This window comes from Pinus tabuliformis, chromosome J (assembly GCF_031772625.1).
Source record: "Pinus tabuliformis cultivar Carrire ecotype Pingquan chromosome J, CPIR1, whole genome shotgun sequence".
NCBI classification, from domain to species: Eukaryota; Viridiplantae; Streptophyta; class Pinopsida; order Pinales; family Pinaceae; genus Pinus; species Pinus tabuliformis.
The window spans coordinates 90,973,622-91,000,105 of NC_142295.1; the positions used below are offsets into that span (position 1 = coordinate 90,973,622).

At 37.5% G+C, this 26,484-nt stretch overlaps 1 protein-coding gene across 1 annotated transcript in view; it reads right to left on the reverse strand.

Annotated features, from left to right (window-relative positions):
- Positions 1–15,684: 15,684 nt before the first annotated feature.
- LOC149225660 (RING/U-box superfamily protein) overlaps positions 15,685–26,484 on the reverse strand; it is a 130,196-nt gene continuing 119,396 nt past the window's right edge. Inside the window, exons 7-9 of the mRNA XM_089377242.1 lie at positions 16,517–16,616; positions 16,304–16,402; positions 15,685–16,093 (exon numbers count right to left, since the gene is read on the reverse strand). Of these exons, the coding sequence (XP_089233368.1) occupies positions 16,034–16,093; positions 16,304–16,402; positions 16,517–16,616 (259 nt within the window). The 3' untranslated portion in view covers positions 15,685–16,033. The remainder of the gene's footprint in view (positions 16,094–16,303; positions 16,403–16,516; positions 16,617–26,484) is intronic.

The window sequence follows — 26,484 nt, forward strand, 5'->3', positions numbered from 1 at the left end:
AAGATTCTCCACTTCGGCCTATTTTATCCAGCGATGCGCGATTTGCGAGGCGCAAATCGCGCATCAAAAATTGCCTCAGAAACTGATTCCGGGGCTCCAGAGTGCGATTTTCGCCCTTCGCGCCAAAAACTGATGATGACGTCAGCAGGTGGGACCTCGTACAGCAGATGACATCAACGATGACGTCAGCATGATGACGTGGCAAGATGACGTCAGCATGATGATGTCATCACATACGGAGGTGACGTGGCAGTACGGCAGGTTGACTCGGCGGTACAGTGACAGGAGGCGGTAGGCAGATGACGTGTCATGGTGACTGGGCAGGGGGGTGACGCAAGCGGGTGACGTCACTGGGCAGGAGGCGATTTCCGGTTTTGTGGCGCACCGCCTTTAGGCATGAGTGGTTTTGTCAGAGGGGGCTCTGCCACAGCCCAGGAGGTGACGCGTGGCGGGAGTATGGCGGCAATACCGCCCATCTCCCGGACGCTAACCTTCGGGCGCGTCGAGGGACAAGAAGGCCCACCCACCGTAGATCTGTGGGGCGGGCGATCTAACGATTGGCGGCTGGGACGAGGCAACGGAGGGATAAGGGGCGGGAATATTCAAGGAATATTCCAATTTTAATATGGCGCAGCGGTGGGTTTAAAACTTAGGGAATGGCGAAGTTTGTGGGTTATGTGGGTTAATGCGTGTGGATTAATATTTTCAGGGGTGAAACTTTGGGAAAAGGGGAAATATGGTTTTTTTTTTTTTTTTTTTTTTTTTTTTTGAGGTTTGTGTGGGCGGGATTTGAATATTTACAACCCCAACTTTAGGGGGAGGGTGGCAACAGGGGCATTGTAGAATTAGGGGAATGGTTGTTAGTCTAACCAGGTGTTAGACCAATTCCAAGACACAGATGGGCTAATGGCAGCCCCAGATGGACTGTTCTTTCCCTGACTTAGAAAATATGGCTATATTGCCAGGGAGGGGATATTTACATAGGGGAGTTTTATATACATTATTTTAGTAGGGGAAGGGGGAAAACTGACAGGAGTTATATAGTAGAGTTAGGGGTTAATATGGTGATGATAAGCAGGCGCTAAGGTAAGAGACCTTAGGCTAATTTTGGGAAAAAAAACTTGTAAAGAAATGAAATCCTTGAGCGAAGCAGATCTCCACTAAGGCAAATGATATGGAAGATGATGAACTAAGAGGAATCAAGCAGATCTTGACCTCTTTGGGAAATTAGTAAGTGACTTGGGAAATGAGAAGGGGAAGTTAGTTATGTCTAGCTCGAGCTCCTCCAGATGAAAAACTGTCTGCACTGTGATCTGAAGAGATAAAACACTTTGTAACACAAAATTGATTATAAATCATCATTCTGCAACCTCATAGCTACCTACCCAGCCTACTCACCTGACATTTTTTCTTCTTTTGACTTGGGTGCACTTAGACTTGCAGACCCAGCTTTACAATTTTTTCTTTTTGAATGTTTCCTATCTAAATCTACACTTATTTCTGCCAGGGCCCAGATTAAGCAGTTGGGTCCCTTTGATTCTCTACCTATCTACAGATCTGTCAAGATTAAACTGTTTGGTCAGATGCATTCTCTATATTCTAAAACAGGAAATTGAAACCTAGGGAGACCAGGATTAGACTGTTTGGACCTCCCTTAAATGAAAACTCTTCAAAATTGGAATACAGCAGTGCCTTTGAACTAGCACACTTCATGGCATCCTGTGGAAATATGGAACACTGCAGCCTGCAAAGTATGACATATTTGGCATGTAAAAATATCAATCATGAAAAATGAAACCCTGTTGCAACAGGAGGCTAACAGTGCATACAAAGGTTGTCTAGAATATTAAAGCCAAAGTAAAGTCTCTTCCCATATTATATGTTGCACATGATAATGCATTCAAAATTGTTCAAACAGATGTAAGTAATATTGGATGGGGAGGCATCTTAAAACAAAAGATTGGCGACTCTGAACAAGTTGTTCAATATGCATCTGGAACTTGGAATCCAGCAGAGCAGAATTACTCCACTATAGAGAAAGAAGTCAAGGTTGTGTGGAACTGCATCAGCAAGTTGTTGGACACAGATTGTCATTGATGTCAATATGGCAATATTCAAAAGGAGGAGACAGAGCATATCGGAGCCAAGAGGAGCAAACCAAGCCAGAGGAGCCACATTGGAGCAAAGAGGAGCTATAGGAGGAGCCACATATATATATGCCATATATATGCGAAGAGGAGCCACATTGGAGCAAAGAGGAGCTATAGGAGCCACATATATATATGCCATATATATGCCAAGAGGAGCAGAACTCATATAGATATTTTATCGGGCTTGTAAAACCCATGTATGCATGCTTTAACATTATGGCAGTTAAAAATCTTATATATATGCATTCACAACTATCGCCAGGCACATATTACAAACACACTATCGGCGGAGAAGTTTATATATAAAGGCATATATATATATATATATATATATATATATATCGGCGACATAGCTAATCGGCAGTTCAGCTATGTGCCACCACTGAAACCTCCGATTGCGATAACAATGTGCGGACCCGATGCAGAATTATGTTATGGTTGAATGCTATATCGCATCCGCCCATCGCAACAACACACAAAGGCATGACACTCTCCCGATCGTTGATTGCGATAAGGCTGCAAACCGACGGGAATATAGACTGTGGCTTAATATCATATCGCATCCGCAGTGATCGCAAGTCATAAGGGATGGCGCTATAATCTGCCGATTGCGATAGAGGCATGGACCCGATGGACTTATTAAAAACAGTCTATAATATATCGCATCCAAAATGTCGGAACTGTTCAAGGTGCAAGCTCCGAAATCCGGAGCCAAAACTATTATCAAGTGAAGTGTAAAACCATATCAGGTCCGCAGAACTCTTGTATCGCAGCGAAGGTAGCGATCGCCGAAATCATCCGGAGCCGAAATCATATTAGAGAGCAGCCTAAAGGGAGATCGGGTCCGCTAAACCTTCGCGTTACAAATCCGCCGAAGCGAACCTGCCGATATACATCGGACCCGAAACCAGTATAGAAGGGAGTCTAAAAGAGCATCGGGTCCGCTCCTCATCAGAGGTCAGGCCTTAAGAGTTTTGTTATGGTTGCGAAATCCGGACCCGCCGAAATTGTAAAGGCGGGTGCATAATAATTGAAGTCCGGCATTTGAATTAGAGCGGGGGTTTATAATGTTTTCCGTGTATTATATGATACATGGCCGCGGGGTTAAGATATATATTAAAGCCTGTGTGATGGTTGATCAATGGCTCGGGTGGTGGCTTCCGATGGTTGATTATTGATAGAAAGCGCCGAATAAAAGGTGGCTTCCGATGGTCGATTAAAGCGCTCGGTGATGGTTGATTAAAGGCTCGGTTGGTGGCTTCCGATGGTTGATTAAAACGCTCGGGTGGTGGCTTCCGATGGGTGATTAAGCGCCTCCGATAAAGCCTATAAGGTATTAACCACAGGTCAAGGGCCGAGTTTTATTTAATAAAGGGGAGTTTGGGTTTGTTCTACTCAGATTTTGGAACACGTGTATAGACAGAAGAAGCAAAGGAATGGAAGCTGATGTGTCAAAGCGATCAAGTGAGGAGGAAGCCAAAGAGCCAGCATGTAAGAGGAAATGAATGGACAGGGGCATGGAGCATATAAAAGCAGCAAAAACAGAGAACTGCAGAGTCGTTGGTGGATGGCATAACTTGAGCATGAGATAGTGGAAGCAGCAGAAGAAAAGGGGGCAGCAGAAGCAGTGGAAGCTGAAAAGAGCGCAGCAGCACACCAGTGTATACCAAAGAGGTTGGAGCCTCAGAATTGAAAAGGATTGAAGTCCTTGGGAGTTGGTGCTCCTAAATCCAAGATTGGTGTCTTGGCAAAATAGAGTTGGTGCTCAGGAGGTTGGAGCCTCACCAAAGTCCAAGTTGGAGCTTGGCAACCAATTGTGACATTCTATTTATTGTATTTATTTTACTGCACAGTTATATTAATAAAAGCATTTATTCCTACTGTTCATTTTGTGTTCTGAACATATATGATTTAACTAGTAAAACAATAGTGAGAAAAAGAAATATTGATTCACCCCCTCTCAGTATTTCCAACAATTGGTATCAGAGCAGGCTTCTTCATTCTAGCCTAACAGCTTGAAGAAGGATCAGCAACCATGATGAGAAATCATGAAGCATCAGGAAAACCTCCTCTGTTCGATGGCACTAACTTTGGTTTTTAGAAGAAAAGAATGACTTACTATTTAATGTCCCTTGGACCTGAAGTCTGGCATTTTTGTCAAACTGAATACCAAGCGACTTCCACTCTTCCAATAGACCAAGACGAGAGGAAAGCCTACATTGCAAATGCAAAGGCCATGAACTCCATCACTAGTGGAATCACTGATTCCGAGTTTACAAAAATCATGCAATGTAACTCTGCCAAAGAAATGTGGGAGAAGCTAGTTAGTTTGTACGATGGAGACTCAAAAATCAAAAAGGCAAAGCTTCAAACTCACAGAAGACAATTTGAAAGTTTGAAGATGGAAGAGGAAGAAGATATTGCAGCATACCTCCTCCGAGTAGCTGAAGTGGTAAATTCCCTGAAAGGATTGGACGAAAAGGTTGAAGAAAGTACTATTGTACAAAAGGTATTAAGGTCCCTTCCAGACAGATTTGACTCCAAAATAAGTGCTATAGAAGAATCAAAGGATCTTGACACCCTCAAAATGGATGAACTCCATGGAATTCTCACTGCCTATGAAATGAGGAAAGGTGTACCTAGCTCCAAAGATGCAGCATTCAAGGCCTCAAAGTCAAAGAAAGGGAAAGAAAGGAATCACTGTAGTGATGAGTCAGATGTGGAATCCGAATTGGCTCAATATGTACGAACTGAAGAGAGGATCTAAGCTTAAAGGCAAGTATCCTCTTATCTGTTTTAAATGTGGTAAAATAGGTCATTATGCAGCAAAATGTCCTCATAAACATGACAGTGATGATGAAAGAAATTCTAAAAGAATGACATACAAAAAGAAAGGGTTCAATAAGAAAAACCTTCTCTCCAAGCAAGATGAGTCTGATGAGGATGAGTTTATGGTCATCAAAAAGAAATCAGATGAGGAAAGCGATCATGATGAAATCCAAGAAGCATTATTCATGGCACTCACAGATGATGATGACTCGAAGCAAAAAGGAAATGTGGATGAACTGTTAATAAGTGCCATTGAAGAGAATGAGAAACTACGGAACAAAATTATCTCCCAAAGTGGAAAACGAGGAAATAAGAAGGAGAGAAGATCTCTTGGAAACAAAGCTTAAGGAAAAAGAAGAGACTTGTGAAGAACGTGGGCCGAAGTAGTATCTCTAAGAAAGGAGTTGGAGCAAATTAAAAAGGGTTGTAAAAGCTCTCAAATACTTGATACTATTCTGAAAAATCAAAAACCTCAACATGATAAGTCTGGAATAGGTTTCAAGGGAGAATCCTCAAGCACTAAGAATAATGCAAAAAGTTATGCCGATGCACTTTCCTGCAACCCAAAAGATGAAAAAGTATCTTATCAAAAGTGCATCCCAGATTCCAAGAATCAAGAAAGAGTTATTCCAAAGAAGAATGTGGAGTCGAATCATGGACACTACAGCAAATACAAACCTGTACTTCACCAAGGGCCCATCAAAAATCCAAAGGACGAGGGAGGAGTAATTCTCAGAAAGGAAGGCGAATTAAACCGTGGTTGCTTCAAAACCATATTTCTTGGACACTGTTTTCACTGTAAAAACTTCGGTCACCAAGCTAGACATTGCATGGCTCGCAGAAGTGAAAAGACAACGCAAAAGGACCGAGTAATCAACTCATATGCTCCCAAAAGACAGGGACAAATCAAAACCTTCAATTCATTCGATCCCTTGACTAAATTTGATCTGACTTGCTCTTTTTGCTACAATAATGGACACTATGAACAAAACTGCCCACTCAAAGGAAGAAAGACGAGTAGCAAGATCTCTGCAATGGACAAATGCGGTCTGGTTCTATTTGCGCAAAATAATGGAAACCAGTGGTTTGTGGATAGTGGATGCTCCAGACACATGACAGGAGACAGAAGGAAATTTATCTCACTGAGCAAAAAGGAAGGGAATGTGTCCTTTGGAAGCGGAACTGGCAAAATTGCAGGAAGAGGAACAGTTACTCTGATCAATGGAAAAGGAAAAGCTCAAGATGCTCTGTTGGTTGACGGACTCAAACACAACCTTCTGAGTGTCAGCCAAATTTGTGATCAAGGACACAAGGTTGTCTTCAGCACCAAAGACTGTGAAATAAGGAACTCTGTCTCTGGGAAACTTGTGGCAAAAGGAGTAAGAACACCAGACAATATTTACGTTCTGAACAAGATTCAGGAGAACAAATGCTACTTGAGTCAGGCAGATGAGAGTTGGTTGTGGCACAAGAGACTTGGACATACCAGCTTCGAAAATCTGGTCAATATCAGCAAAATCAAAGTTGTACAAGACATCCCAAGGTTGTCCAAACCAAAGCAAGCAGTGTGTGGTCCATGTCAACATGGAAAACAGACCAGAACCAGCCACAAGACAAAGGAACACTGTACATCAAAGCCCTTGGAGATCATCCATGCTGATGTGTGTGGGCCAACTAGAAATCAAGCACTCCAAGGAGAAAGGTACTTTGTGTTATTTGTTGATGATTATACTAGAATGATGTGGATATATTTCATAAAGTATAAATCTGAAACTTTTTAGTGTTTTAAGAATCTAAAAGCCCTTATAGAAAACAAAAATGATTCAAAAATTAAGTGTCTCAGAACAGACAGAGGAGGAGAATTCACATCAAACGAGTTCAGTGAGTTCTGCAATATTCATGGAATTAAAAGGGAATTCTCGGCTGCCAGAACACCTCAGCAAAATGGGGTAGTTGAAAGACGAAACCGAACTATCCAAGAAATGGCAAGAACCATGCTATTAGCAGCAGACCTACAACCTAAATTCTGGAGGGAAGCAGTAGGGACAGCTGTCTATACATTGAATCGGACTCAATTAAGACCAAATTGTGACAAAACTCCTTATGAGCTATGGAAAGGAAGACCTGCTTCGGTGAAGTACTTCAAAATATTTGGAAGCAAGTGCTTCATAAAAATAAATGATGGTTCACCTGGAAAATTTGATTCTCGGGTTGATGAGGGGATATTTCTTGGATACTCTCCACGGAGCAAGGCTTACAAGTGCTACAATTTTCGACTGAAGAAAATAGTGGAAAGCATCGATGTTAAGGTTGACGAAGATCTTCCAGAAAAGGAAATTGAAGAACAAGAAGATGACTTTCTCATTGAAGAAGAAGAATCTAAAGAAGAAGAGATAGATGATGAAGAAGAAGAAGAGGAAAGAGAACCGTCTCATACTCCTTCAAAGATGAAGTATGTAGAAAGATACCATCCAGAAGAACAGATCATTGGTGATAAAGATGAAGGTGTGCAGACCAGAAGAAGGATAACAACCTCACCCAAGAGAAAAGCCATTGCCCTCCTATCTATGATAGAACTAGAAACATTCACAGAAGCAAGGATCCTCATTGGGTAAAAGCAATGGAAGAAGAAATGTCCCAAATTGAGAAGAACAAGACATGGGAGCTGGTACCTCGTCCGAAGGACAAAAACATAATAGGAACCAAATGGGTGTTCAAAAATAAAATGAATGAGGAAGGACAGGTTATCAGAAACAAGGCAAGACTTGTTTTCAAAGGCTATTTGCAAATTGGAGTTGACTTTGAAGAGACGTTTGCACCAGTGGCCCATATGGAAGCTATCAGGATGTTTTTAGCATTTGCTTGCTCGAAAGGATTCAAAATCTATCAAATGGACGTGAAATCAGCATTTCTAAACGGGGAACTCAAGGAGGAAGTCTACATGGAGCAGCCAGAAGGTTTTGATCTGACAGCAGGAAAGGACCTAGTATGTAAGTTGAAAAAGGCTTTGTATGGGTTGAAACAAGCTCCTAGAGCTTGGTATGCAAGACTGGATAACTATCTCCAACAACAAGGCTTCAAAAAGGGAGTGGCTGGAAGCAATCTATACATAAAGACAGATCAAGGTAAGTTACTAGTTGCTCTTGTTTATGTCGATGATCTGATTTTTGCTAGTAATAATGATGAAATGAGCCATGAATTTTCTCAAAGCATGGCAAAAGAATTTGAGATGTCAATGATAGGTGAACTATCCCACTTCCTTGGACTTCAAGTATCTCAAACCAGAGCAGGATTGTATATATCTCAAGCCAAATATCTAAAAGACATGCTCAAAAAATATGGAATGGAGGACTGTGCACCCATGAGCACCCCCATGACCACAAACTGCAAACTGAGCAAAGATGATGACTCCCCTCTAGTAGATGCAACTCATTACAGGTCAATGATTGGAGCCCTCCTATACTTAACAGCTACACGACCTGACATAATGCAAGCAGTAGGAATGGTGGGAAGATTTCAATCGGCTCCCAAACAATCTCATTTATTAGCTGTAAAAAGAATTCTCAGATATTTGAAGGGAACTTCTTATTTTGGTCTCTGGTACCCAAAGAGTTCAACATTGACTGTAACTGCATACACTGATGTAGATTGCGCTGGAAATATAGATGATCGAAAAAGTACTAGTGGAAATGCATTCTTCCTAGGAGACTGTTTGGTATCCTGGCTCAGCAAAAAACAGTCATCCATATCATTATCCACAACCGAAGCCGAGTATATTGCTGCAGCAGACTGTTGTACTCAGATACTATGGATGAAGGAAGCGTTAAAGGATGTAAACATATGTACAGATCAACCAATTACTGTTTATTGTGACAACACTAGTGCTATCAGTCTCAGTAAAAATCCAGTGATGCACTCAAGAACCAAACATATACCAATCAAGTATCATTTCCTCCGTGAGCAAGTAGCTGAACAAAACATCGCTCTGGAATATATAAGTATTAAGGAGCAGATAGCTGATATTTTCACTAAACCTCTTCCTCGGAAAGCATTCGAACACCTGTGACAAAAGATGGGGGTTATTCCTTTATCATCACTCAAGTCTATTCATAAAGATGCAGCAGGACAGGGGGAGTTCGTATGCATTCCTTTGCCATTGATGTCAAAGGGGGAGAGAGAAGAAGAATATTGCCATCAATAACAAAGGGGGAGATTGTTGGACACAGATTGTCATTGATGTCAATATGGCAATATTCAAGAGGAGGAGACAGAGCATATCGGAGCCAAGAGGAGCTAATGGAGCCAAGAGGAGCAGACCAAGCCAGAGGAGCCACATTGGAGCAAAGAGGAGCTATAGGAGGAGCCACATATATATATGCCATATATATGCCAAGAGGAGCCATATTGGAGCAAAGAGGAGCTATAGGAGGAGCCACATATATATGCCATATATATGCCAAGAGGAGCAGAACTCATATAGATATGTTATCGGGCTTGTAAAACCCATGTATGCATGCTTTAACATTATCGGCGGTTAAAAATCTTATATATATGCATTCACAACTATCGGCGGGCACATATTACAAACACACTATCGGCGGAGAAGTTTATATATAAAGGCATATATATATATATATATATATATATATATATATATATATATATATATCAGCTACATCGTTAATCGGCGGTTCAGCTATGTGCCACCACTGAAACCTCCGATTGCGGTAATAATGCGGACCCGATGCAGAATTATGTTATGGTTGAATGCTATATCGCATCCGCCCATCGCAACAACACACAAAGGCATGACACTCTCCCGATCGCCGATTGCGATAAGGCTGCGGACCCGACGGGAATATAGACTGTGGCTTAATATCATATCGCATCCGCAGTGATCGCAAGTCATAAGGGATGGCGCTATAATCTGCCGATTGTGATAGAGGCATGGACCCGATGGACTTATTAAAAACAGTCTATAACATATCGCATCCAGAATGTCGAAACTGTTCAAGGTGCAAGCTCCGAAATCCGGAGCCGAAACTATTATCAAGTGAAGTGTAAAACCATATCGGGTCTGCAGAACTCTTGTATCGCATCGGAGCAGCGGAGGTAGCGATCGCCGAAATCATGTTAGAGAGCAGCCTAAAGGGAGATCGGGTCCGCTAAACCTTCGCGTTACAAATCCGCCGAAGCGAACCTGCCGATATACATCAGACCCGAAACCAGTATAGAAGGGAGTCTAAAAGAGCATCGGGTCCGCTCCTCATCGGAGGTCAGGCCTTAAGAGTTTTGTTATGGTTGCGAAATCCGGACCCGCCGAAATTGTAAAGGCGGGTGCATAATAATTGAAGTCCGGCATTTGAATTAGAGCGGGGGTTTATAATGTTTTTCCGTGTATTATATGATACATGGCCGCGGGGTTAAGATATATATTAAAGCCTGTGTGATGGTTGATTAATGGCTCGGGTGGTGGCTTCCGATGGTTGATTATTGATAGAAAGCGTCGAATAAAAGGTGGCTTCCGATGGTCGATTAAAGCGCTCGGTGATGGTTGATTAAAGGCTCAGTTGGTGGCTTCCGATGGTTGATTAAAACGCTCGGGTGGTGGCTTCCGATGGTTGATTAAAATGCTCGGGTGGTGGCTTCCGATGGGTGATTAAACACCTCCGATAAAGCCTGTAAGGTATTAACCACAGGTCAAGGGCCGAGTTTTATTTAAGAAAGGGGAGTTTGGGTTTGTTCTACTCAGATTTTGGAACACGTGTATAGACAGAAGAAGCAAAGGAATGGAAGCCGAAGTGTCAAAGCGATCAAGTGAGGAGGAAGCCAAAGAGCCAGCATGTAAGAGGAAACGAATGGACAGAGGCATGGAGCATATAAAAGCAGCAAAAACAGAGAACTGCAGAGTCGTTGGTGGATGGCATAACTTGAGCATGAGATAGTGGAAGCAGCAGAAGCAGTGGAAGCTGAAAAGAGCGCAGCAGCACACCAGTGTATACCAAAGAGGTTGGAGCCTCAGAATTGAAAAGGATTGAAGTCCTTGGGAGTTGGTGCTCCTAAATCCAAGATTGGTGTCTTGGCAAAATAGAGTTGGTGCTCAGGAGGTTGGAGCCTCACCAAAGTCCAAGTTGGAGCTTGGCAACCAATTGTGACATTCTATTTATTGTATTTATTTTACTGCACAGTTATATTAATAAAAGCATTTATTCCTGCTGTTCATTTTGTGTTCTGAACATATATGATTTAAACTAGTAAAACAATAGTGAGAAAAAGAAATATTGATTCACCCCCCTCTCAGTACTACATGAAGTTCTAACCAAAGACATCAAGAATCCAGGAGAGGCTAAATTTGCCAAATGGCAAGCACTCTTTGCTAACTTCGACTTTCAAGTCGAACACATAAAGGGCGAAAAGAATTGTCTTCCAGACTTTCTCAGCAGAGAGTACATCCAGTCTCAAGACCATATAATGGTCATAGTGACAGAGTGGGACCAAGCCCAAAAGCAAGAGATAAAGACTCCACTTCCAAACAAATGAAAGTAATATTGGATGGGGAGGCATCTTAAAACAAAAGATTGGTGACTCTGAACAAATTGTTCAGTATGCATCTGGAACTTGGAATCCAACGGAGCATAATTACTCCACTATAGAGAAAGAAGTCAAGGTTGTGTGGAACTGCATCAGCAAGTTTGATGTCTACTTGATAAATAGATAGTTCTTACTAAGCACTGATGCCTCAGCACTACATGAAGTTCTAACCAAAGACATCAAGAATCCAGGAGAGGCTAAATTTTCCAGATGGCAAGCACTCTTTGCTAACTTCGTCTTTCAAGTCGAACACATAAAGGGCGAAAAGAATTGTCTTCCAGACTTTCTCAACAGGTCTCAAGACCATATAATGGTCATAGTAACAGAGTGGGACCAAGCCCAAAAGCAAGAGATAAAGACTCCACTTCCAAGCACCTCCTTGGCACCTTATATAAGGTTGTAACTATGTATTTCCTTAGAGGGCTCTCAATTTTTAATATAAAGTTATCACTGTAATACTATATTTTTTATTGTGTCCATTATGATTTATTTATTTACAGTCATTTAGAGAAAGACAATAATACGCAAGAGAGAGAGAGAGAGAGAGAGAGAGATTATAAGACTTGGTGTTTTAACGAATCCTTTGTTGCCTAATGAGGTGGTGAGTACAATTAAAGACTTTATAGCTCATTGTTCACTAATTGTTGAACTAAATGAATCCTATTTTCTAAGTTAGTTTCATAATAAACAATATCTATGTATGATAATATATTTGCCTATGTGGCTTTTTGAGACATGGAAGCAAAAATGCATTGTTTAAAGGATTGTGGATGAAATCGTATCTATTAAAATTGCACAAATAAAATTAAGCCTTTATGGTAAATAAGCGTCTCCATGTAAAATGGTGCAAGATATTAAAGCTCAACTAATGTAAACTAACAAACACAAGCATCTTACATTGCCTAAAGATATTTAGTGACATCTCCCTGCTTAAGACATCAAAAAAATGAAGGGAAGTATTTATTTGTAATGAAGTCCCATAACATTAGACATGTCATAGCTTTCAATTACAATCATCACATGGATACCAATCATTTTGGTACATGGTTGAGTCCATATGGAGGGCATTGGTATCATAATGTGATGCCATTAGGGCACTATAAAGAGAGAAATTCACGATAATAGTCAATAAATTAGTTTGTGCATGTGCATGTAAAGTTAGTTGTTTGTAGAAATTATTTCCTAATTTCACCTTGGGCAAATGATAAATTTGATTAAATTGTCATTGTGATTCTATGTAAGTACACCATGTTCAAATTAAAAAATCAATTTACCCAAATTGTTGTTTTCATTATTTAAACCAACGTTGAAGAACATACAAAACCCACTCAATCACTTGTTTCAACACTTACACCACATAATCATTTGGAGTTGACAACATTGGTCAAATACTCTATTATTATAGTTACATGCATGTTCATATGTAGCTCTCAAAATAATCCACATTTTGGAAATATTAAAAAAGAAATGAAGAATGTAGGGATTGTAAATCTGATTGAAACAATGAAGTAGAAAGCTATAAAGAATATTATTTAAAAAAAGAATGTAATTAAAAGTCATAAAATGTAGGAAAAGTGTAGTGTTAGCTATAAGCTTCAATTGACAACATATTTTATGTAATAGAAAGGAGAACTTCTCTTGGCTATTAAAGGTAAGGACAATATTTCTCTAAATTATTTTTCAAATTGCCTTTGGCATTCATAAGAGAAACCTTGTGCCATTGTTCTTTGACAATGTTGTTGTAGTGTAACCTATTGAAATGTGAAATGACCATGTTTACAATTGAAGCAACAATGTAACTAACTATTAATCATTGAACAATAATATCTTAATTTAACTATACCCATTGGTAAATTAACTTGATTTCATTAATATATAATATCTCTCTTTAACTTATCAATCCCTTTGCATTCATGATACCACAAATAGGAATAAACCTAAAGAACTTAGGGGCGCATATGCATCTAGAACAATGTAGTAGAATGTCTAAAGCTTATCAATTCCTTTGCATTCATGATACCACCAATGGGATTAAGCCCAATGCACTTAGGGGAGCATATGCACTCAAAACGATGTAGAATGTCTCAAGCACGACGACTTCATTAGCATCCAAATCTTTCAAATTCTTATCCATTTCATTTCAATGGATTGGAGATTTGTGTTCGTATAGGTTTCACAATTACATATAATACCAATTTCTTAATTATTATTTTACAATGTTCAAAAGAAACTTCTTTTCTTTATGAATTACGCATTTATAAATTAAGAAATCCACCTTTCATCCATGTATTTGCCGCCTCCCATAAGTGTTTCTATCATGAAAAGAATATGCTTATAAATCAAGGACCTATACATTCAAATGATGTTTTCCCTAATAGAGCCCATGTTTTAGTGATGAACAAGTGGTGTATTAAGATATCCACCAAGCTTTAAACCCCTTGGATGTGGTTAAGATACCTACTAAGCTTTGAATCCCTTAGATGACATTTGTCGTATCCAACATATCCAAGTAAAATGTAACATTTTTATTTTATTTATTTATTTTTCTTTCTTCTTTCTTCTCTTTTTCCTTTTTTTTTCGAACTAGGTTGAGCCTAGGATGGGCCCAACCCCAATGTCGGATGGAAAAACAATCTGCCCACTAGTAGGATGCTATCACCATGATTGTGTGAAGCTTGATCGAGCTTGAACACTCCTTGGGGTAGTTTAAATCCCCCAAAAGTGGCTCCCATCCTCAACCCTCCCCATCAAATTTGAACCTCTAGAATATAATGCCTTGAACACCCCTTGGGATAGTTTAAATCCCCTAAAAGTGGCTCCCATACTCAACCCCTCCCCATCAAATTTGAACCTCTAGAATATAATGCCTGATGCTTTATAAATTTTAAGGAACCTCCTTAAAAAAATATTCAAAAATTAATAACAAATATCTACACAACAGACAAATATGTATCCTTTTATATCTATCCATATTCTCCCCCTAATGAATATTCTCATTGGAGACCAGAATTTTCATTTTTCCATTTTCAAAGTCATTTACTCTCACGACAATAACATTTTCAACGAATCTTAATCACCAACACAATTTTCCAAATGAATATGTTAACATTAATATTCATTTTGAACCAAGAAGGAACAAAACATATGTGGAGACTAACTTCATGATTTTTAATATTTTTTTGAATGAAATTAAATAGTTGATTGTGTAACTAATATTCGATTTTCTTTTGTACTCCCTTCTCGACAAGAATCCACTGTCAATAGACACGGGGATTAATCTTAAGGGGAGCTGTGAGAGGGTGTAAATGTATAATTGTGTTTTACACTTCCACCAAGTGAAGTTACTTCAGCAACACGATAAGTCGTGTTCAATGAAAACAATCAAACTCTGAATAAAGTCCAATTTGTGAACTTTGTCTATAAGTGAAAATATGGTTATCCTCGTATATAAAATGACTTTCAAACATTTGGTACTCATAAATACTAATAACATAGAAAGTAATTTGCCGTATAAAAATGCTGCGATATCTTGCTTGTCCTGGACATGATGTTCCTAATGGGCCAAGTGTCATAAGCACTGAGGGTTTTATACCGTACTTGATAAGGTAATACGATATTTTGCAGTCATTAACAAGAATGAGACAATAAGCTCTAAATAAAAAATGGCCTCTTTAAAATTCCTGAAAACTGGAAATTATAGTAACAAGATGCAGCCACAAAATGACAAGCTAAAATCACGAAGCAACCCAAAACTGAAGATATTGCTACTTAAATGAATGCTGGCATATATAAAAATTTCGTTTCAATAAACATAGTATGATTGTCCAGCCAGTCTTGTAGAGGAAATTACCTAACTGCACCTCATAAGTCAGAGATGTCACTTAACGTCTGACATCTACCCAGTGAACATTCCTTTCACGGAACCAATAATGTCTCCTCTTCTCAATTTAATTACAACTCTCGTTCATCATTTTATACCTTTTAAGGGCCAGATCCGATAGACATGTTTTCAAGTCAACAGCATTAAGATTAAAATGACAACAGAAAATATGCACACGATAAAGTGGGTAAAGTGTAAAATGTCAGAAAACCAATGTAACGATGACACGTCAAGTGGTAAGAAAAAAGGAATTTCAAATTAAAATTGGATTCTACGGGGAATATAAATCCAGCACCATGCTGGCCGAAAAGAAATTGGATGAATAAAAGCTAGTAGAAGGTCAGAAACTATCAAGTTATAAATTCACATAAACAGCTAGAAATACATGGAATTAAAAAATATTATTAATAAATGATTCAACTGATTACTAAGCATTAATGATAATCGCTTTGTACTGCAACTAGAACAACACATGTTCCTACCATGGATATCATACCAACTTATGATATAATCTCAGGTGCTTCTCTTTCAATACTGCCTTTTGGCATGGCGGCATCAATGGTTTTTGAATAACAGGATGTATTCAGATAGATGACTTGCATATAGGGCAGGTCGCTTGTCTTGACAGCCAGGGATCAATGCACTGCAATAAACAGTGCCAACATGCAAATCAGCATACATTCGAGGACCCTACAACTAAATACCATATAAACATATCCCAAAATATTAAGCTCACAAAGTAGTCCTGTAAAAAAGTTCCGATCAAAATGAATAATTTGAAAAACAGTAGACTTTTATTGGAAAACCAGACATAATCTGTACTTAGGCACAATCTATAGAAGCAGAATCTTACATCTTTATGAAATTTATGCATACATAACAGGTGTCGAATGGTTTCACCACCTCTTGGCATCTCTAAGCAAATAGAACAGGTTTCATCCAAAACATCACTCTAGCATACAGAAATACCTTGTCAGCTAGAACACAACAAATATTGTGTTTAAGAAAAAAATATTTAAAAGAACAGCAATATGTACCCTTTTCAAATGGATATTTTTAATTTTACCTGGACAGTTGAAAGAGGCAGGCGGTCTATATGCCTTTGTGATGCACCACGACGACTGTCATTACCATCGTCAAGTGCCAATAACATCTCATAATCATTCCTGCTCAAAACATTAAGATATATAAGTCTTATAACCTGAAAGCCAAGCATAAAATCAACATACTCACAAATCACAAGTGTTGACCACATATACTCTTCTTCATATTTCATGAACCTTGTGTTATCCCAAAAAACATGCATGCTCATGCCAGGTAAATCCATATATTTTTAGATGCCATCTAGGACAAGATCCTTGGGTATCAAGGTACAAAAGGATAGGTGAACATGCAGCATGCATTCTTTTACTCTTTTGCAATAACCCTGTTTTTGTATTTTGGAAATTTGGCCTTTTTATGCTAGTATTATATCAATTATGCTTTGCAATAGTATCCATCAGGCTGTGGCTTAACGGCTGAGGTGGGGCACTGCCATGCAAGCAGCACAGTATCAAACCCTGCCAGGTGTAAAGAGTCTAGACTTTGTGTGTGGGTGTCTAAAGTTAAGGCATTAGACCTCCTGGTGGTGATTTACCTCCATCGTCGAATGGACTTTACATATGTTTGGCAAACCAAATTGGTCCAACTAAGAGTTAATAGGATACTTTATCCTAATAATTGGCAATTTAAGTACAAGGGCTCCACTGAAATAAAATGGATATTTAGAAATGGCTATTATCCTGAAAACAAGCTTTGCTATGAAATACAGATGGACTAAAGTGCCTAGTGCCTTGGGAATTTCAAAACGATGAGGGTCAATCACATTGTAAGTGGAAGTGTATACCTTGCTTAAAAGCTTTGCTATCCATGCACATTCCACTTGCTAAATTTGAATGAAACTTGGATGTTTTTGTTATCCACACATATTTCACTCACTAGTTTGGAGGAGGCTTGCAAACTCATTAATCCATCCACAGTCCAATTAATTTCACAGGAGTACTTTTAGGATAAGTTTTTTCTAAGGGTAGCCACTAGCTTTGCCTCTATGAGAATCATATCAAAGGAGGGGATGGAAGAGGGGAAAAGCTCATGACTATGAAAACCATTTTTGTGAAGGCCAACAACATGACAGAGTTGACCATATCGAAGGAGGGGGATGGAAGAGGGGAAAAGCTCATGACTATGAAAACCATTTTTGTGAAGGCCAACAACATGACAGAGTTGACCATATCGAAGGAGGGGGATGGAAGAGGGGAAAAGCTCATGAGGGGAAAAGCTCACGACTATGAAAACCATTTTTGTGAAGGCCAACAACATGACAGAGTTGACCATATCGAAGGAGGGGGATGGAAGAGGGGAAAAGCTCATGACTATGAAAACCACTTTTGTGAAAGCCAACAACATGACAGAGTTGACCATATCGAAGGAGGGGGATGGAAGAGGGGAAAAGCTCATGACTATGAAAACCACTTTTGTGAAGGCCAACAACATGACAGAGTTGACCTATTCATTAGCAGAAATAGTAGTACATAATGGTGGCAGCCCACAACCACCTCAACCTTCGTGTGGGACATTGCAGAAGGGTAGTGATGGAAAGAACTCAAAGACTCTGCCTACACCTGCACTCAAAAGAAGCAGCAACCAGATTAGCTGGCAGAAGAAGAAGAACCATGGGTATTGTAACGAACAAAGTTCGTATATGCAGCAATAATCTTCACATCCATTGTAGGATAAGTAATTCTATATTGAATATTGTATAAAAGAATTGATGAGACGATGTGAATGTTGAGACCTGCTTATATACCTAGGCACATGCCTCTTCAATGAATGGTCATGTCTTTGAGACATGCCTTTTCATTACTAATGACTATTTAGTTAACCTTATTATAATTATTATTGTTTACATTAATTTATTATTTTTATATGAATTATATTCATAACATTTCTTTCATCTTCAAAAAGCTTTGTCCTCAAAGCTTACTGATTAAAGGACTTCATCTTTTTTCCTGTTTCGAATATCTTCTCGTCTCAGTGCTTTCATCTTCGTTAATACAAGACGATATGATCATTTAAGTGATAAACAAAATTGTCGGACTGAGAATGGATCTGACCATCCTAGATTAATATTTTGTGGAATCTTCCGATCATTGGAAATTTGTAATAAATTGTTATCATAGGAGTGGATTCTACAACTTCAATACTCCTTGGAACATAAATCTGATGCTTCCGTTTTGAATGGTTCAAATGTGTTGACTGACTTAATTGTCGGCTCTTGTGATTTGGATGTCGATAAGGAGTTCTTCTGGTTGGACTTTCCCTTATTTTGTGTGGCAGTTTCTTGATTTACTTCAGGTACTATTGTTGTTGAGTTGGCTACTGAATCATCACTTGGAATTTCCATTGTTTGAATTGCAACATCTGAATATGTTTTAACTTCTATTGGTCTCTCATCTTCTTCAATTGTGATATTGACTGGATTGATATTTGTTCTTTTATCTTCAACTTGGATTGTTATGACTGAAGACTTCAATACTTCTTGAGTAAGTCATTCTAACTTGTCATTCAATGACTTCTTGTCACCTTTAAGATTATTTATTTGCGTAAGGAGGTTTTGTTTATGATTCCTTAGATGTAAAAGCTTTTGAATTGATGACTTTATTCTTCATATCCTCCTCATCTTTTAAACTTTGAATTTGTTCTAATAATGCTTGTGGAACAAACAAAGTTCGTTTTTCAAGTTAAATACTCCAAAAGACTTGGAATATGTACATCTTCATTGAGGATACAAGAATATATATTAAAATGTATGAACAAGAATGATGTTACAAATGAGAGTGAGGGACCTGCTCATATACTAGGCAGGTGTCTCTTCATGGAAAGTCATGTCCCATTTAGACATGCCTCTTCAACATTAATTACTAATTAACTAATCATTATTACAATTATCATCATTATTTATATTTAATATATTTTATTCATAACATTGTCTTCCTCTTCAAAAAGCTTTGTCCTCAAAGCTAGCTGATGAAAAGGCTTGATCTCTTTTTCCGTTTTGAATGTCTTCTCATCTCAGAACTGTCATCTTCGTTGATACAAGTTGATACGATCTTTGGAGTGATATATAAAATTGTCGCATAGAGAAAGGATCTAACCATCCTAAATTAATCTTGTGTGGAATCTTACAATTACTAGAAAATTGTGATGAATCGTTATCACTACACTGAATTGTGCGCACCTCGGTATCCTTTTGAACATAAGTTTGTTGTTTTTGTTTTGAGAGATACAAATATGCAGCTGATTGGAATGTCTGCTTTTGTGATTCTAATGGAAATAAAGAGTTTGACTTTCCCTTATCATGTGTGTGGCAATATTGAGACTTACTTCTGGTTCTAATGTCATCGAGTTGGTTATAAAATCCTCCCCTGGGTTTTTCATCATTTGAACTACAACTTTTGAGTACGTCCTTACTTAAGTTGGGTTTGAATTTGTTTGAATTATGATATTAATGGGATTTGTGTTTGTTTCATTTTCTTCAACTTGGACTATTACATCTAAATACTTTGATACTTCTTTCGTGAGTAATTCTTCTAACTTGTTTTTTAATGATTGCTTATCATCCTTAAGTTTCTTAATTTGAGTGAGTAAACTTTGATTATGGTTTCTCAGATGTAAGAGTTCTTTGATTTTTGATTTATCAACCTTATTTTCAATGTCTTGACTTTTAAGCTTCTCATCTTCTAGATCTCTAATTTGTTCCAATAACCTTTGGTTCAAGTCTTTTAAGCGCAAATTTTATTCTTCCTTCTTTGATAGAATCTCGTTGAATTTCTTCTCAACACATCCCTTTCCTTCTAAAATTTTCTTTCATTCCTTGGACTTCTTGACCTTCACAAGTAATTTTTGGCTATAGTCCTTTAGAAGCAAAATTTCCTCGTCTTCTCCTGATAATTTTTGCTCCACTTATGCAAGTTTTTCCTCTTGTTCTATTATTTGCAACAGTACATCATCTTGACATTCTTCCACATCAAATAATTTTCCACATGTTGGACAACATAATTCACAATTTTTATGAATCCAAGGATATTTAATATTTGTTATACAAAACGAACATTTAGTCTAAATTAATGATTGTTGTGCAGAACTCATCTTGACTTCTTTCATCATTTTCGAATTGGACTCCATTTGTTCATCGAATATTAATTATTTGGTGTTCGTCAAAAAACTTAGGGTTTGTAAATAACCCCCTTTTCTTCTTATATAATTATCTGTTTTTTTAACTAAATTTTTTTATCTTTACTGTCTTTTTAGCTAAATTTGTTTATCTTTACTGGTTTTTCATTATTTTTTAATGATTTTTTTTAATAGTTTTATTTATAGTTTTTTATTCCAATTTTTTTAATCTTTTTTTTCCCTTATATATATATATATATATATATATATATATTTTACTTTTTCTATAAAAAAAATTAAATGGCCAAAGGCTTGGCGATAAATGGAGAATCTCCCACTATATAGTGAAACGCTTCGATTACGACGACAATCAAGTTGACGATGAGTTGATGGCCAAAGGCTGAGATCAGCCAACGTGGCTCTGATACCAAATGGAACGAACAAAGTTTGTTCTTCAAGTTAAATACTCCATAAGACTTGGAATATGTAGATCTCCATTGAGGATACAAGAATATATATTAAAATGTATGAATAAGAATGATGTTACAAACAAGAGTGAGAGGCTTGCTTGTATACTAGGCAGGTGCCTTTCATGGAAAGTCGTGTCCCATTTAGACATGCCTCTTCAACACTAATTACTAATTAATTAATCATTATTACAATTATCATCAATATTTATATTTAATATATTTTATTCATAACAGCTTGATTAAGGTTCTTTAAACATAAATTTTCTTCATCTTGTTCTGATAAGCGCTTCTTGAGTTCCTTATTTGTGACCTTAGCTTTCTTGACTTGTTCGAGTAGTTTTTCATTGTGATCTCTGAGGTGCGAAATTTCTTTGTATTTATTGGAAATGACTTCTTCAAGCTCTTTCTCCTTCTTTGCTATAGTTTTTTATTATTTTGAAACATCAATTTTGAAATATCCTTAAAGTCTTCTGATGAAGGCATTGTTGATTCTGACTTTATTGTCACGTCCTGAAAGGTGATCTTCTTCTTGTAAGGAAACATCAAAATCTTTTTTCTAAGTTTAACATGAGTATACCCAATTCTTTTATCCAAGGTTGACCAAATATCATGTCAATCTTCGGGTTAAACATAGTTACGACATGGAACTGAAAGATGCATTCATAGTGATCAATTATTACTTGTAAATCATTAATTTCATACTCTTTTTCGCCAAAAATATTTCTTTCTCCTATGCTTGACTTTGGAATTAATAGTCGACTCGCCAAATTAACAATGATGTAATTTTTCTCATCACTTGTGTTGATAATGATATTAATCTCCTTCCCTTGGGTATTCCCTTTTGATATAATTAATTTACAATCTGCAATTGAAAGACCTTTATAGGAAAATTTTAATTCCTTTGTTTCCGAATTAGACTCCATTTTATTGTTTTTTTCCAATAACTATTTTTACATCAATTAAAAATATTCCTCCTTTGTACTTTTAAAAAACACCTTTTTACAACTTTAAGTGTATATGATGAAAACTTGACTAAACTCGAGGGGGTGACACCATATATAAGTGAAAACCCATAAAGAGAGAAAACCATGATTTTGTTATTGTTGTGATGCAAAGGCAAGATCCTACCCCCTTGTTACATCTGATTTTCTGTAGGCTCCAACCTACAAGAGGCTATTACCTCAATTTTTTTGCAAGCTACAACATGCACGGAAGCTCCAACTCCCATATGTTTTCTACAAGCTACAATCCATAGGAGGCTCCTACCTCAACCAACTCCAACTGAATATTTATCAATCCACAACCTGAATGGAGACTACATCCCCAGATACAAACAAGAAACAACAATGTGTTGGTTTACCTAGTCATAAATTATGCATATCTCCATCCTCATTTCTGCCTCTTCATCCCTTGGATATCTATTGGATAGACATAGACACATTGCAAAGCATTGTAAGAATTTTGTTGGGAGAACACTTTATAAGGCATCGTCCCTTGGATATCTATTGGATAGACATAGACACATTGCAAAGCATTGTAAGAATTTTGTTGGGAGAACACTTTGTAAGGCATCGCATTCTTGGCTTTATAAGGTTGCTGAAAGTAAGTTGGAATATAAGAGGCATAATACTAATAATAATATGTCTACATATTAATTCAATGTTTGCAATGAAAGATGGAATATAATAATGCATTATAATAATAGTCGTGCAATATTATCACCGCATATGTCGGCAATAACATGTTAACCCTGCTCCAAGAATGAATTTGTATTAATGCTACTCCATCACTCCATGTATTGTAATGTATCAATCAACAACCCCAAAAAATAAGCAACCAATACCAATATGACCCATGTCTATTATCAACCATATATCAACACTTTGCACCAAGGTATTCACCAAAGCTATTGACCGTGATAACCAAGATAATATTCACTATTTACCAACATATTCACCAAGATAATATTCACTATTTACCAACATATTCATAGAGATAATATTCACCAAAGCTTTGCACCAAGATAATATTCACCAACGCTATTCACCAAGATAATATTCACTTGCAATTGCGTGATCATGCTTGACTAATTCCAATAATGATTTACTTGTCAAATAAATTCTCATGCACCATGATAAAAAGAAACACCAAATATATCCACATGTGAATTCCACTCATCATTAAATCTGCCCATGGTTTATATAAACAACTCATGGTTTTTCTTGATAACCATTTTTCTTGCAAACCAAACCCATTACCAAAGGGTTTAGAAAACTATGTGCTCCTCCTCCAAACCATTCACGGCATATCCTTGTTCTAATATTAACACTCTCCAAACAATAAAGGAAGGCTCTTGAATCGATATATTCCAATATTAACACTCTCCAAACAATAAAGGAAGGCTCTTGAATCGATATATAAACATTATTCGAACGATAAAGGCTCTCCAATATATATATAATGCTCCTCTCCAAATTGTAGCTCTCAAATTATGTGCCAACCCATATGCTATTCTCAAATACTATAATAATAACATTGCCATATAATATCAACATTAAATAAACCTACTCCAATTATCAACGCTGCTACAATTATGATAAATTATGTGCCAACCCATATGTTGCTCTCAAATAATATATTAATAACGCTTTTCGTTTAAACCATGCTCCAACGCAATTCAGCCCATGAGTAATACCAAATGAGGTTGGAAATGAAAAGTTGTTCCAAATAAGTTTCAAATCATTTGCAAGCATAAACTACTATCGCCACACCATAAGAACGTTGCTCCAAATAGTCCATTTCAAGAAACATTGATATATTTTGACATTAATGTTGTCAACCAAAAAATATCAGTTTATACTCAGATTAACATTGTGCCAACCGACAAAATACATATATTGCAAACTCTATGCTATGTATTAACGTTTCAACATAAACCAACTCTGCGCAATACATAAACTAAACTCCGCAAAGTCTATAAATGGTGGTATGGTCAGTTTTCTCTCCTCCAACACAATCATAAAACACACACACACACACACACACACATATATATATGTCCCATTGAATATAACATAATGGAATATGATATAACGATCTCGTTGAACACAGCATTAATAACCAACCGAGAGTGGTATACCAACAGCAAGCAATGTACCGACAAACCCAAGAGATAATATGTTTGCAAAAAATATGTGTCACCATAAACCAACTCATAATTTGTGCGAGGTGATAACATAATTGCATACCGATTCTGTAATATGTGCCACCACAAGTGAAGGTCGCCATACACTGCACCAATAAACATTCACTACATAAAAAAATATATTGTTACTCCATATATAAAAGAACAGTTCTCCACATATTTTTTGTTAGTTGAAGTTTTTTAATGTGGCATTGTATTAAATAGCGATGTATAGTAATGGTGAATATATTGGTGCACTGCAATCTTTAATGCCATGTGTGAGCATTATCCCCGTCATCCAACAGTTGGGATGCAAAGACACTTGACTAGAATCAACTTTATATCCATTTGTCTATGCTCAAACCCAAGAAATGCATTGAAACCACCTCTTTGAACCACGTCTTTTGCACATATAATCCTTGGAGAGATTAATCCTCAGAAATCCGATGTTGAGATTGTTGACAAGTTGTAGAGAAGTAACATAGGGATTCACGATGGCACACTGAGATCCAACAGAGAGATCTGGGAATTCTTCGAGAATCGCTCACTAGCAGCAAAAGTGAAGCTCTCAATCAGAAATTTTCTACAAGAAAAACGTGCTATAGTGACACAAAAATAAACGCTGAAGGTTACTAGAAGTTGGTTCCTCCACATTGAACGTTATATTTTGGCTTCTTTCATTGTTTGTAATGCTTTCAAGTTGGTTGTTATTTCAAGAAGATTTGTTTATGCCGCTTGGCTCATCTAAAATTTGGCCCCTTCCTTCAAACGTTGATGAGATCCACTGGTGATCGTCGACTCCATTGGCTAAAAAAAAAGCATTCAGAAATGAATGCGTTCTTTAGCTATTAGGGTTCCAAACCAACGATGATCAACTTTGAAGCTCTCCATAGCTTGAAGAATGAAAAAAAAATGTAGGCTATAAAAAAAATAGGACATCACTTCAACTTTTGTAGCTTTCCACTGCAGGCAACCTTTAAGAAGATAAACTTTGCATCGAATTTTATGTGCTCATATTAGGACATAAAACCCTAAAAATGGCTTGCTCCAATTATAAAACTTAAGTAATTTAATATTGCTCCCAGATAATAATACTGCTCCATGAATTTTAGCGCTATTCCAATTAATGTAAATGCAGTGAATAATTTGGAAGCCCTTCAATGTTAATTATATCAAATGTTGGCAATGAAGAAAGCTTCCATAATGAGCGCAACACCAATAGATACTAACGCCAACCATAGTTTGTATTGCTACTAGATGATAACGTTGTCATTGTAACATATTGTGGAATGTGTAAGGAGGAAATCCATGTGTGTCGTGCAACGTCTTATTGTAATAACTCTGACATTGTTATGGCACTTTAACCAGCAGGTTATGTAACGCATTTCATGTCTATGTCGCCTCAGATCTAGAGGTAACACATATGTAGATGATTTGGCATAACACACTTTATTGTTGTAAAATTAATAACGTATAACGCGCCTCGAATCTGCTTTATCTGCAACATATCCCAATCCATTGCATAATCTAGCACCTAGAATATCATCAACGCATCCATAATATCCGCCCTTCATAGCTTGAAGAATGCTACTCAATTCTTTCCAACGATCCAATGTAATAACACTGCCACCCTGTTGTGGATGCCAACCTGAGAATGTCATATTATGAGAATATGTGACTAACAAAAAAATTTCATCCGTTGAGAATAATGCCAGGCATATCATTGGGCAATAATGCATTGGCTCTGTAATTGGCATTGGTTATGTAACTGTTCTGAATACAACTCTGAAATATCAGAGAAACATGCTTCCATAATTATGCCAACATTCTCTCTACTAGACAATGTAACATACTTTGACGGATAGCATTTCTATATCCATTACTCCACTACTATGCTAACCTCAGCCAATTTAGCATACATAACTTACAGCTCGACTTCCTTTGCTAGAGCTGATACAGATGTATGTGATGCTTTCTCATCAGATTCTTTGACAAGGGTTACTAGTACATTCAGTTGATCACTTAGGTTGCATAAATCCCTTTTGTTTCTTGCAACTTCCTTTTTATATTATTGGCTTGAGATTCTAGCAATTGTTAAAGCTTTGTGGTTCTAGTTCTTGCAGATTTTGCAGTAGCCTCTTTGCATAAAAAAATTCTCTTGTTATCTTC